This window comes from Blastomyces gilchristii (genome assembly GCF_000003855.2).
Source record: "Blastomyces gilchristii SLH14081 genomic scaffold supercont1.12, whole genome shotgun sequence".
NCBI lineage: Eukaryota > Fungi > Ascomycota > Eurotiomycetes > Onygenales > Ajellomycetaceae > Blastomyces > Blastomyces gilchristii.
The window spans coordinates 1734466-1746476 of record NW_003101671.1 but is presented as its reverse complement, the minus strand read 5'-3'; the positions used below and the strand labels follow the sequence as shown (position 1 = coordinate 1746476).

Sequence of the window (12011 nt, the reverse complement as noted above, 5' to 3'; positions counted from 1 at the left end):
GAGATGGGGAATTGCAAGACGTAGATAGGGACGAGAGAGTATGTAGGGGTTAGAACTGTTTTCTTCTCGGATTTTATGGAGTAGTTAATATTTGAGGGAAAAGCTGACATTCGTATGCATTCTATGATGAAGAGCGTCTATGGACTTTGTTGTACCCACTGTCACTGTCCACCTACCTTGCCTTCGACTTTGTCAGTACGTACTGATGCTGCTGTTCTGATCTGATGATTTGACCTCGTTTCCTGTGAATGTATAAGAAAGAGTATATGGGTCGTTGATCGTAAAACGCCATTTTGGAGCACTTGTATGTATATGGATTATTTCATATATTATTATATTATTATACTTTAGAGTTATACCCAAAGATGTCGATATACTCAGCCTGGTTACCACGGATCCATTTAGAGTCCGCTCCAAGCCGGGATCGGGAACGGGAGCACTAAATTTATGGAGAAAGGAACGTGAGGTTAACTTGAATGTGTTTGAATATTAGCATGCATTCCTTTTCTTTGCTTCTCATCGTCGAGAGATCACAGTTGATGAACGTCGCCTGAGCAAGATGTCACCTTTCTTCTATATCCCTCGGATTAATTAGTTAGGGTTAGGGCAGACTAGGTAGACTGGCATGCATGCTAGCATCACATGACGTCATGGTTGGATCAGGGAATTGTTTATATAGTTATATATATTTATATGTATATTTATTTATATGTATATTTATCGGAATTTCCCCTTTAAAAAGACTATATATTCCTCCATCCGATTACCGTCTGCTTTTTGCATCCCACTATCTCTGGTCTATATCAAACACAACCAGGTGTTGCGCCCCGTCACAATCAGCCTCGCCCTGCATCCGACCTTGGGCTAGTTAACTACTTGTCTGTAGCCCGAACCACTGACACACGCCTCCCCCTCCATCCTGCGGTTTCGTCCCGCACCGATTCAAAAAAAAAAAGATCCTTTCCTCCGCTGCATTATCCTCAAAATCCCTGTCATCATCACCACTTCTAGGCCATCTAATATCATCCCAGATCATCGTGGAGTTCTTTCTGCCTTGTATTCTGCGACTGCCATTGAGCTCACTTTTATCGCCCCTGTACGCTGCGTATAGACAGACACCCAACATCCCACCAGCCCCAGCCTTACCTCCTGTGTCGCCACAGCCCGCTATCGCCGAGCAAAAGACCAGCAAAAGTCGAGCAAAAGACGAGCAAAAAACGGGGCGCTTTGCGTCACAGTGCAGTCCTCTTAACTGGCCAGGCCAACAAGAGGAGCCACCAGGCTATATCTATCAGAGGTTCCCCCCACCATCGGCTTACGACCTATTCCTCGTCCCGCTTTTTTATTTTTATTTTTATTTTTATTTTTATTTTTATTTTACTATTCTCAGTATCCGTCCACTTCATTTATTTTATATTTATATTTATTTTCATTGAGAAATATCTATTACTCTGCAGAGATCCCGCTTTTTGAAGTATATCGTGGTTTCGTCCACCGTCATACCTGCTTTGACCTCGGAATCTCCAACTTCGGGACGGAAGCAAGGCTCCCAAAAAAAGCCTACACCGGGTCCTTTCGGGGTGCAATAGTGATATCCTTGCGCCATGGCGTCGTCCTACTACGAAAACCACCCATACAACCCCCAGCACAGACGAGCTCAAACCGCTGACTATTACGAGCCGTCCTACGCTACCTCCCGTCCCCCGAATAGCCGCTGGGGAGGCCCTGCCGACGTAGTCCGCCCTGACGAGACCGAGGACTCCCAGGTCGAAGAGATTCATAGAGAGTTTCCTCCGGGATCAGCGAATTATGGCTACTCCCGATCGGGTCACGGTGCAATCTACGCTAAGCGGAGAACAGATGACCCCAGTGTGAGACGTACTCATTCTGTTGGTGGGCATCGTCGGGATCGTCATGGGAATTATCATGGTCGCAACGAGGACTACCGGCGTTCTCGTGGCCATGGCCATGGAAATCGACGTAAGTCTTACAGCGGCAATGGACTGTTTATTCTTCTGGCTTGCCCGAATGCTCGATGTTACGATGTTACCGTTGGAGGTAACACCCACATCTGCTTGTTAGTGACGTGTAAGAAGGCTGATTGAGAAGATTAGGCGATCGTGATCGTGATCGCAACTCCCGACGGTCATACTCCCGTTCGCCTTCTAGAACCCCATCTCCCAGACCCAGACGTCGCAAGTCTTTAAGCGAACAGGCTCTGGCTGCCTTTGGCCTGGGAGGAGCTACCGATTCGCACTCATCAAGGCGTCACGACGACGGCCGCCGTCATGGCGCTAATCGCGATTATTATAACTCTGACTATGATCACTCTCGAACTCACCGCCGTCGCCGACGACACTCCCGCTCCCGCTCCCGCTCCCGTTCCCGCAGCCGCGACCGTGACGATAAGCAAAAGGAGCTCACCCGGACTCTCAAAGCTGCGCTGACCGCTGGCGCAGCAGAAGCTTACCGCGCCCGCAAGGAACCTGGAGGCTGGACTGGGGAGAAGGGAAAGCGAGTATTGACTGCAGCCATTGGTGCAGGTGGAGCCAACAAGCTTATTGGCGGCCACTCAGACAAGCACAGCAAACGCCATCTCATCGAGTCCACGCTAGCAGGACTGGCTACCAACCGTATGGTAAACGGGCCTCGCTCCCGTTCTCGATCTCGTGGACGAGCCCGGTCAGAAGGCCCCGGGAAAAAGGAGCTGGCTTCTGCCGGACTTCTGGCAGCCGCCGGCAAAGCTGCTTATGACCATTACCGCTCAAAGTCTCGAGACCTCGATGCACGCTCCGGATATTCCTCCGATGTTGAAAGTAGCCCGGACCGATCGCGTCGTAGTCGGGGTGGCAAGAAGAGGAGCCAGAGCGTTTCAGAGTACCTAAACAAAGGCCTCGCTGCCCTCGGACTAGGGGACGAAAAGGAGCCTTCCGGCCATGGTAGCAGGCGTCATCGTGAAAGACGGCGATACGATGAGGACAGCGACTCTGACTTTGGGTACTCAGATAAATACCAGTCGCGGCGTCGACGAAGTGATTCCCGCGACAGTTACTCCAGAGATGTAGGTCGTCTCCGCCCCTCTTCTTCCTTCTCCTCCCTACGGGACAGGGGTGCTGTGATTCCTCTCACTGGCAGCAACACTGGCGCCCCCTCCCTTCACGCCACCAAATACCGCAACTCCAGCGGCAACAATGAAATGGACAAACACAAGTACAAGTACAATGACAATGACAATGACACTAATTCTGACTCCCACTCCCTCAGCACCGACGAGGAAAGACGCACTCATAGGAAACTCCACCGACGCCAGCTCGTTACCACGGGCCTCGCAACGCTAGCCACCGTCCACGCCGGCCACAGCATCGTCAAGAGCATCAAGAAGCGCGAGGAACGCAACGCCCTGCTCCGCGAGGGTGAGATCAGCCCGGACGAGGCGCGCAGGCAGCGCACGAAGAATAATCTAAAGGATGTGGCGAGCGTGGCTGTCGCGGCGATTGGGGTCAAGAGCGCGGTTGATGAGTGGAAGGATGCGGCTCAGCACCATGCGGAATGGAGATCGTTCAAGCACAAGTGTAAGGAGGGCAGGATGGAGAGGGAGAGGGCGATGATGGGCGAAAAGCTCAGGTCGAGGAGTTGGAGTCTGGATGATCATGATCGGGACCGTGATCATGGGCGATCCTATGATTCACCGTCGTCGCTGGTGAGTGTGAAGGATGCTCCCAGGTATATTCATGATGGGAGGGGAAATTTGTTGCGGTATTAAGAATGATACGGGACGATTTCATGTCTAAACTTGCGTTTTTTCCGGGTTATGATCATGGTTTTATGACAACGATGGAATTTAAAACTAGGTTTTTTGTATATTTTGCTTTTTTTTTCCACCCACCCAAAATCCGTCTATCTATCATGGCTACAGAGCTGCCAGGGCGGGCCAGGCTCTTAGTTACCACCTAGGCCAAAATGACCATAAGACGGCTGGCTCCTTGCCAGCAGCGCCCAGCAAACCAATCTATTTGCTATGCTTTTGCCCAGATTTACTTTGGCCCCCTAGTTATTGATTTTAATTCTCTTCTGCTCTCTTCGACGAATTGACGAAATAATGAACTGCCTCATTCCCGGCCCTTCTCCGTTCCCATTTTGCTTGGTTATTCGGTTTTCCACGGCTTCTCTCCGTGTGGCTTTTGCTTTGCCTAACTTCTTGATTTTCCTTCCTGCTTCTTCTACATGCACCGCTACTAGCCGAGTTTTTGCTCGCTCTCTTGAGATCCATTTACCCTCCCACAATTGCGATAGCTACCCTGAGAAATTTAACTGCATATATATATATATATATATTTTTATTGTTACAATATGTACTACGAACAATAGATAGTTCAATGTTGTGAAATATGTAAAAAGAAGAGCGAAGTCCCTCCGGCATTCGGCAATCGAGAGAAGCCATTCCAGCAGCTCGGACCGGACGCCGATCTGGCTGCGGAAAATTGTGCGGGGGTTTTGAGCGTGGTTAAGTGGGGACATACGCAGCGTACACACTTGCTATGTACCTATTCGCATTTAAAGGGGGAGGAGGGTATATCTCATTTTCATTTTCATTGTATAGATACATATATATATATATATTGCTGTGCACCTTTTTCTAGTTTACTTGCCGCATTCTGTGCGGGGAAGGAGGACACAGGACGATCTATTTGGGTTGCATGACACGAGAAATGAAAATGAAATAAGAGACTATTTTCCATATGTATATATCTGAGGAAACAACAGCCCAGACAACCGCCAAACTGAAAGACAATGCCGCGATACTCCCCCTTCGCCCCTATCCCCATTCCCACCTCGAATCTGCTCACCTTCCTCTCCCCGCCAGAATCTCCTCTCCACACCTCCACGAAGCCCATATGGATCAACTCTGAAGACCCCTCTATCAGCCTATCCACCGGTGCCGCGTTGCCATGGATAAAGCGGTTGGCGATGGGATTGGAGCGGTTCCAAGTTGCCAGTGGTGGCAGCAGGGTGAAAAGGGGGGAGGTTGTATTGGTGCTCTCGCCAAATCAGATATTCGTCGCTGTGGCTTATCTGGGGATTGTTGGGTCGGGAAGGGTGTTTAGCGGGATGAATCCGAATTATAGTGTGCAAGGTGTGTGAACGATAAATAAACTGCTTTTAAGAATGCCTCACGCCGGGTTCTTAATAAAAGTACAGCATTAACCGGCCCCTGTGACCAAAAATAGAAATGGTATACCAGATGAAGAACACGGAAGCCAAAATCATCCTGGTCCACCCATCGTTGGTTGACAATGCACTTGCTGCTGCAAAGCAGGCCGATATCTCGCCGGACCGCTTATTCCAGTTTTCGGATACTGTGAACTCGAACAAAAATGATGTGAGAGACTGCAATAATGGTCTCCTGGCAACTACACAAGAGTCGCACTCGTACCAATGGCCTGAATTAACCGGTGGCGAGGGCGCAAAAACTATCGCGACCATCAACTACTCATCAGGCACCACCGGATTACCGAAGGGAGCATGTGTGAGTCATCGAAACGTGATAGCCAACGTCCTGCAGTCGACGGCCATTCGTGGTGTCTTGCAGAAATACTTTGCAGAGAGGGGACCTCCACAGCGATGGATTGGCCTCCTACCGCTGTATCACGTGTACGGATAGATGTATACTATCATCGTGGCCGCGAAGATGCAGGTGCCCGTATATGTGATGAAGAAGTTCGTATATGAGGATTTCCTGCGGGTTATTCAAGATCATAAGATAACGCAGTTGCATGTCGCGCCACCGATTATGGTCATGCTGAGCAAAAGGCCTGAGACGGCCAAGTATTACCCGAGTAGTGTTAAGCTCATTACATGCGGAGCTGCGCCGTTGTCACGCAAGCTCCAGAACGAGGTCTCTGAGAAGCTCGGGGTTATAGTACAACAAGGGTCGGGGATGACCGAGGTAACTTCGGCCGCCATGCATGTTCCTGGGGCATGACAGACGAGTAAGGAGGCATAGCCATTTCCCCGTGTTTCCGTTGCCTTACCTGGGGGCAATTGGTTCTGGATCGTCGATCGCAAAAAGGTATCAACACCCGTTTCCGTTCCGAGTGAAATATTCCTGTATAAGTACTAAAAAAGCCTCGAGCAGGAACTTATTAAGGTCAACGCTTTGCAAGTCGCGCCGGCTGAGCTAGAGGCAGCATTGTTAGAGCATGATGGCATCGCTGATGCGGCTGTCGTTGGTATGACACTGTAAGTGCCCCTCAATCCTAAAGAATAAAATGACAAAGGAAAAGGTTCCATGGATAAATAATAATTGGATATAAAATCCATACAAGCATCTTCATGCTAACTTGGGTCATTTCACTTCGTGCAGTGACGACGAAGAATTTCCCCGGGCATACGTCGTCCCCAAGGAGAATGCAAAGCAAACGAATTCATCGACTACGCCGGCCCAAATCCAAGAATGACTTAAGCCCCGTGTTTCCAAACATAAATGGCTAACCGGCGGAGTGGTGTTCGTCGACGAAGTCCCCAAGTCTCCGAGCGGGAAGATATTACGCAAAGTGATGCGAGAATGGGCAAATAGAGATGCCGCAAAGCTTCGAGGTAATAGAGCTAAGTTGTAGATAATGATGACGTGATAGAGAGGAGCAGCCAGTTTTGTAGTTCCTTCTTATGCCTATAGAGAGTTGTTGGGTAGTACTGTTGTAAGGGGATGGTCAGGGTCTTGAGATCTAGGTTTTCCGTAGCTGCGCTAACACAGCAATCGCCGAATCGGGTGTGATATACAGATTAGGCTTGCTTCTTTACCATTTCATTATCGATAGATGCCTGGGAGAGTGGATAATTAGCAACAATTAGAAACTATTTCAACAATCTACGCAGATTGACAATTGAGTTGAACGGCTGATGTTGATATCACATGACACCAATCTACGCCAAGGCTAGCTCGGCCTTATCTGATTGGATTGATAATCGACAGGGGGAGTATGACGTCATCCGCTCCTCAACGCCGGCTGCCCGAATTAAACCAACATCAACATCATCCACGGATTGTTTGAGTTTGAAACTCGCTCGTCTTCTCGTTGACACTCACTACCGTCTGTAAATGTTCCAGATGCCCAGCGAGGATTTCGATGTGTTGACATTTTATGTTTCAGTTTAATAATTTGAATTTCATCCAATCCGTGTCATCTAGTTTCAGAAGTATGTATATACACTTAAATCCCCCTTACTCAATCAATATGCGAAGGAGCTGACATGGGGAGTTCAATAGGGTAAACATATCGAACAGCACGATGTCATTGTCAACAGTTTCCATCGCAAAAGGCATGGATGTCGGTAGGATAGGCGCGTTGAGACTCCTCCCCCATCCGATGCGACATACTACCTTGCCTTGCTTTCGAGGGACCCCTCGCTCCATATCCTCGACAAGAGCTCGTCACAGCTTATGCAAAAACTCCCAACAAATCTTATGTTTTTCTCGAAAAAATGCCTCGATAGCATCAATGGCTCTTCAACAACCCTGTCGCCACACGATGAGTTATTCTTCCATGCCACAAGCCCAGCGGCCAAAGGCAGATGATTACATTCAAGAACTCCAAGATTTGTGAGCTGATTTCCCCTCCCCTATCTCCCCAATTCTCCCGCCCCCACCCACCAACCCCCCCACCCCTCCTCTCCGAGACTCTTCCTTCTTCGGCTAAGAATTATTTTACCACAATGGAAGAGAAATCAATGAGCTGACTAAACGATCCCCCCTGCGCCCTTCAAACCAAAAATACAGATACGAGATTGCAAAAGACGAGGCATGTCAAACATAAAAAAGCCCAACGTTTAGATCAATACATCAAAACCATACATACCCCCAAACCCCAAATTTCCCACCTTTAAAACTAACATCCTTTAACCTCCCCGCTTCCTCTATCCCTAGCTCGAAATCGCAGCTGAATCCACCGCCGCCTCCACCATCTACGCCGTCTCCGATCGCATCTCCCTCCGCGAAGCGTTCGATGACCTGGACCGTGCCTACGCCGCGTACACAGGAACGACACCACACCCATCGCATCTCGAGCGGCCGCCGCCATCATCTTCAGCTAATGCGGTAAACGGAGCAGGAGGGGCAAATGAAGCTGGCGAAGCGGAGGGGGAAGAGGGGCAGACGAGGGGCAGTAGTAGTAGTAGTAGTAGTAGTAGTATGAGGTTTAACCCCGTGGAGGTTCCGGATGAAGTTCGGGAGGAGATCAAAAGGCGGATTGGGCAGAGGATTCGGGAGTTGAGGAATGCGGTGGAGCAGTTGGAGGAGAGTGTTAGGGAGTGAGTGGGTGTTGCCATGCGCTGTATATGTACATACATGTACATTGGTACATTGTAGGAGGGAAAGCTGGATTTGGGCGTGGTTTATAAGGGTGACGGATAGGTTGAAATAGGATTTCGTGGGCCTTGCTTGATGCATTTCAGGGTGTTTGGTTCTAGATATTCTATGTACTGTATATCTACAAGGTGATGGATGGATAACCAGTAATTCCAAATACTTTTGTGTCCAGAAATCTCAACATAACGTATGTATATCATTTGTCATGTGATATTCTTTATTCTTCGCGCATATCTAGCTAAAAGAGCGCATATATATAATATCCGTGCATGACAAAAAGTAAATTTGCACACTTCTTTATATTGTGCCATTCATATACATGATCATAATATACCGACCGCCCCGTCATCGAGTCTGCCTTTCCCAAACCACTCGACTCTGCACAAGCGAGCAAGCAAACAAGCAAGAGAAATGGCGGGCTAAGCTTGTCTGTATGTTCGTTCGAGAATGCGAAGAATGAACCAATAATTAAGCCAAAACTTATATGCAGTAAACAGTAAAGAGATTTCAGAGGTTAAAAAACAATAGCCAATTGCCGTAAAATTGCCGTAAAATTGCCGTATTTCCCCTGTTCCTTTTTTCTTCACCTTCCGCTGGAATGAAATAAGAGTTAAAACCCCCAAATATGGGCCCCCCAAACGCCGAGTCCAGTATCTGGGGAAAAAAATATGGGATGAGAGCGATGTAAATGTACTGTACAAGGGACCGTGTCTTTCGTAAAACTTTTATGTACGCCCAAAAGCTAGGACACTTGAAAACTAACGCTCCATTATTTATTTGGCTGGGGAAACCGATAGCGTTGCTTTGAAATGTCGATAAATTAGGCCGTGGTGGGATGGATGTAGAATGTGTTTCCTATTCAGCTACTAGGGCATGGTAACGGCAACAGTCTGGTAAGGAATGGCGACAGAAGGATGCGCGGAGGGAGGTTTGAATTGTGGTAGAGGGAATTGTTCAACTATAGGCGACGAAAGAGGGAGGGATGAGTTCGTGTCTTGTTTATGAGTCGTTTTTATGTGTCTCTTCAGTTGGTCTGGATTATATATCAACAACTTGGTTAGATTCCGTTTTGTTCGTCCCCACCACCAGCCGCTTTGGAATAGAGTAGTTATTGAGGGTATTAGAACGAACCTGGCCGGGTGAAACTTTTTGAACAACCGGGGAAATTGCACTTGTGCTTGCGTACGCCATGGGCTAGACAACGCCGTTAGTTTAACAGAAAAATACATTTCTAATGAACAAAGCTCATGGATATCGGGCAAGAAGAAACTTACTAAGTTTGTGGCTGGACATATTTGATGACTACGTTTCACCAATGTTAGCATACCGATCAAGATAACCTACCAAGTGAGGTTACATACATCTCCAGTCTCAAACGTGCAACCTGGATAGTTGCATTTAAATGGTTTTTCGCCGGTGTGAATTCGCATATGCGTTTCTAGTCCGCGATTAGAACAAGTAAGGTAAACTGGAAGCAAAAGAATTTTGGCTAAGCTTACTTAGCTCGCTACTATCTGTAAACGCCTTTTGACACAATTTGCAAGCGTATGGTTTTTCTCCACGGTGGCTTCTCTCGTGGCGTTCCAGAGTTGCTTGCCTCGCAAAGAATTTCCCACAAGTGGAGCATTGGAAACCCTTGTCTAGATTCAAAAAGAAATAAATTGTTAGACGATACCCATGTTTTGTAAGGATAAAAAAGGTCAAAAGGATTTTGTAAAAAATATTGAAGAGAAGGAAGAAGGGTAAGCCTTACGGTTACTATGTGTCAGAAAGTGTCCTTGAAGTTTTGACTTTTGTGAAAACGGTTCATCGGGGCGATGACAACCCTCCCAGCAACAATAGAAGCCATGTCCCTGACTTCCCTCAACCATCCCAACATGGGCCTGAATTAGATGCTCCTGAAGCTTGCTAGCATCAGGAAAGGCTGCTCCACACAGCGTACTCTGTGGCTTATTCTTTATAATACACCTGCAAATATGCAGCTCAGGCATGGGTTCGACGTCGGGACTCGTGAGGGGCGAGGTGGCATTGCTACTTTTAGAGAGTGGCGTCATAGATGGGCTAGAATACAGTTGTACAGAATCCCGACTCGAGGACGTAAGACGATCGGTATGCTGTGCTGGGAGCGACGTATTCTTGTGCACATGCTCGGGTTGCATTTCGCATGGCAGCGTCAAACCGCCGTCAAACCTTGGATATAACTGCGGATAAAGCGAGTGGAATTGCGACTGGAACTCCATTGGGATAAAACCCAGGAATTCATCTGGATTGCAATCTGAGAAAACGGGACCGAAGTGAGATTGATGGTTGCAGTTGTCGAGAGTTGGACACAGATCAATTGTCTGATTGATAATTGAACCCGACGAATTTGAAGATCCGGCTAAAGCAGGCTGGTGCAAGGAGGAAGATTGGTGGTCTTGGTGAAATTGAAATGCGTAGTTTTTGGAAATCAAGGATGGTTCCGATGGGGTAAAATGGTTGGTGGAATGCATATTGTGACCAACGCCGCCGGTTGCAGTGTTGTGCTGAGGATGGAAGGGGTTATTGAAGTGCGTTGCTGCGTTGGACGAATGAAGGAGGTTTTCGGTCGTATTCCAGTTGAAGGAGCTGCCTTGGTCAAGGATATCGCATATTCCTTCATCAATAGTAGTAGCAGTTGTTGTTGTTGTTGTTGCTGTTGCTGCCGTTGTTGTTGTTGTTGTTGTGCCGTCAGCTATACAGCTCTGGTCGAAACAGACTGGAGTGGTATTCTGGCAATCTTGGGATTCGCAAAGCATTTCCGAGCAGATGGTGGATGCATCACAGGCCACAAAGCCATCACAAACAGAAGAACACTCAACAGAACAGGTATCCTTGTCGCAGCACTGGTCAACGTTTTGACACGATGGGTATGCAGAACAATGCTCGGGTTGCGAATCACCCCAGCACATCGAGGGGTCAACGCAGTTATTAGCAAGAGAGGAGGGGTTCTCCTCTGCCATTTTGAACGATTCCCAGTGGCATTCCAGACAGAACCTACCGCCTGTCTTTTGCGTTCGGGTCATAGATAGGTACGGGTGGCCAATCGATGGCCGGTAGTCGGGGATAAGGAAAGGTGAGAGATACCTAGGTAGTCTCACAGAGGCTGGATCCCGGTAAGTCGACGCTTGGGTCCAAGGTACTGGAAAGGCAACGAACGAAGAATCGACGTATCACAAAACGCAGCCTTATTATTATGATCCCGCAAGCACAAACCCCATAGCTATCCCACAGTCAGTTGGTATGTAGTAGATGCGCGGGGAAGACAGGGAAAAAAAAAAAAAAAAAAAAAGGCAATCCACAAGTGGTTGACGATGCCTCCGCAGAGCAAACTAGCGTCGAACCAGCCGCAGAGCAGCGCAACGGGGACCTTGGGGGCCATAGTTAAAGCAAGGCAAGTAGTAAGGAGGGAAAAACAACAGTAACAGCAAAACGACGATTGGCGGGCACAGAGCAACAAAAAAACTCACGAACAAGGCGGGGGGGGGGACTTGGCCATCACAGCAACAATAGCCCAACGAGAGCAAGGCGGGTAACCAAGGCCATGTCTACGGGATTCGGATTCTGATGCAAGCAGCAATATACAATAATAATATACTGATAATAGGATAATAGTAGTGATGTAATA

General features: G+C 48.1%; 5 protein-coding genes across 6 annotated transcripts; 4 read left to right on the top strand and 1 right to left on the bottom strand.

Annotated features, from left to right (window-relative positions):
- Window positions 1–496: 496 nt before the first annotated feature.
- BDBG_05958 lies at window positions 497–4666 on the top strand. Of its 2 annotated transcripts, XM_031722380.1 has the most exons (3): window positions 497–1980; window positions 2115–3061; window positions 3265–4316. In XM_031722380.1, the coding sequence occupies exons 1-3, from the start codon at window positions 1605–1607 to the stop codon at window positions 3289–3291; spliced, it is 1350 nt and encodes a 449-aa protein (XP_031579259.1). In that variant the 5' UTR covers window positions 497–1604; the 3' UTR covers window positions 3292–4316. The 2 variants fall into 2 exon arrangements, with proteins under 2 accessions (XP_031579259.1, XP_002623784.1); XM_002623738.2 differs by having other exon boundaries at window positions 532–1980; window positions 2115–4666.
- A 34-nt stretch (window positions 4667–4700) lies between these two features.
- Window positions 4701–5662, top strand: BDBG_17344 (uncharacterized protein; the record flags this gene model as incomplete). Its single annotated transcript, XM_031725087.1, has 2 exons — window positions 4701–5134; window positions 5229–5662. Exons 1-2 carry the CDS (start codon window positions 4792–4794, stop codon window positions 5660–5662), a joined length of 777 nt encoding a protein of 258 aa, XP_031579258.1. The 5' UTR covers window positions 4701–4791.
- Window positions 5663–5689: 27 nt separating this feature from the next.
- Window positions 5690–6749, top strand: BDBG_17343 (uncharacterized protein; the record flags this gene model as incomplete). Its single annotated transcript, XM_031725086.1, has 3 exons — window positions 5690–5947; window positions 6137–6230; window positions 6365–6749. 3 exons carry the CDS (start codon window positions 5690–5692, stop codon window positions 6490–6492), a joined length of 480 nt encoding a protein of 159 aa, XP_031579257.1. The 3' UTR covers window positions 6493–6749.
- Window positions 6750–6998: 249 nt separating this feature from the next.
- BDBG_05956 (uncharacterized protein) lies at window positions 6999–8706 on the top strand. The gene is made up of 4 exons (XM_031722379.1): window positions 6999–7197; window positions 7268–7600; window positions 7778–7799; window positions 7925–8706. The coding sequence occupies exons 2-4, from the start codon at window positions 7290–7292 to the stop codon at window positions 8309–8311; spliced, it is 720 nt and encodes a 239-aa protein (XP_031579256.1). The 5' UTR covers window positions 6999–7197; window positions 7268–7289; the 3' UTR covers window positions 8312–8706.
- BDBG_05955 (zinc-responsiveness transcriptional activator) lies at window positions 7691–11861 on the bottom strand. Its single transcript, XM_031722378.1, has 6 exons — window positions 10119–11861; window positions 9865–10005; window positions 9727–9803; window positions 9640–9667; window positions 9497–9559; window positions 7691–9398 (listed from the first exon to the last, which is right to left on the bottom strand). The coding sequence occupies exons 1-6, from the start codon at window positions 11407–11409 to the stop codon at window positions 9232–9234; spliced, it is 1767 nt and encodes a 588-aa protein (XP_031579255.1). The 5' UTR covers window positions 11410–11861; the 3' UTR covers window positions 7691–9231.
- Window positions 11862–12011: the final 150 nt, after the last annotated feature.

What these genes read in the sequence shown, in the direction of transcription:
- BDBG_05958 (XM_002623738.2), top strand. Translation starts at nt 1,605, where the DNA reads ATGGCGTCGTCCTACTACGAAAACCACCCATACAACCCCCAGCACAGA. An exon ending in CCATGGCCATGGAAATCGAC is followed by an intron (nt 1,981 to 2,114) that starts GTAAGTCTTACA and finishes TGAGAAGATTAG; the next exon opens with GCGATCGTGATCGTGATCGC.
- BDBG_05956 (XM_031722379.1), top strand. Translation starts at nt 7,290, where the DNA reads ATGTCATTGTCAACAGTTTCCATCGCAAAAGGCATGGATGTCGGTAGG. An exon ending in ATTCAAGAACTCCAAGATTT is followed by an intron (nt 7,601 to 7,777) that starts GTGAGCTGATTT and finishes CCAAAAATACAG; the next exon opens with ATACGAGATTGCAAAAGACG. An exon ending in ACGAGATTGCAAAAGACGAG is followed by an intron (nt 7,800 to 7,924) that starts GCATGTCAAACA and finishes CTCTATCCCTAG; the next exon opens with CTCGAAATCGCAGCTGAATC.
- BDBG_05955 (XM_031722378.1), bottom strand. Translation starts at nt 11,409, where the DNA reads ATGACCCGAACGCAAAAGACAGGCGGTAGGTTCTGTCTGGAATGCCAC. An exon ending in TACAGATAGTAGCGAGCTAA is followed by an intron (nt 9,804 to 9,864) that starts GTAAGCTTAGCC and finishes ATCGCGGACTAG; the next exon opens with AAACGCATATGCGAATTCAC. An exon ending in AAAAAGTTTCACCCGGCCAG is followed by an intron (nt 9,399 to 9,496) that starts GTTCGTTCTAAT and finishes TATATAATCCAG; the next exon opens with ACCAACTGAAGAGACACATA.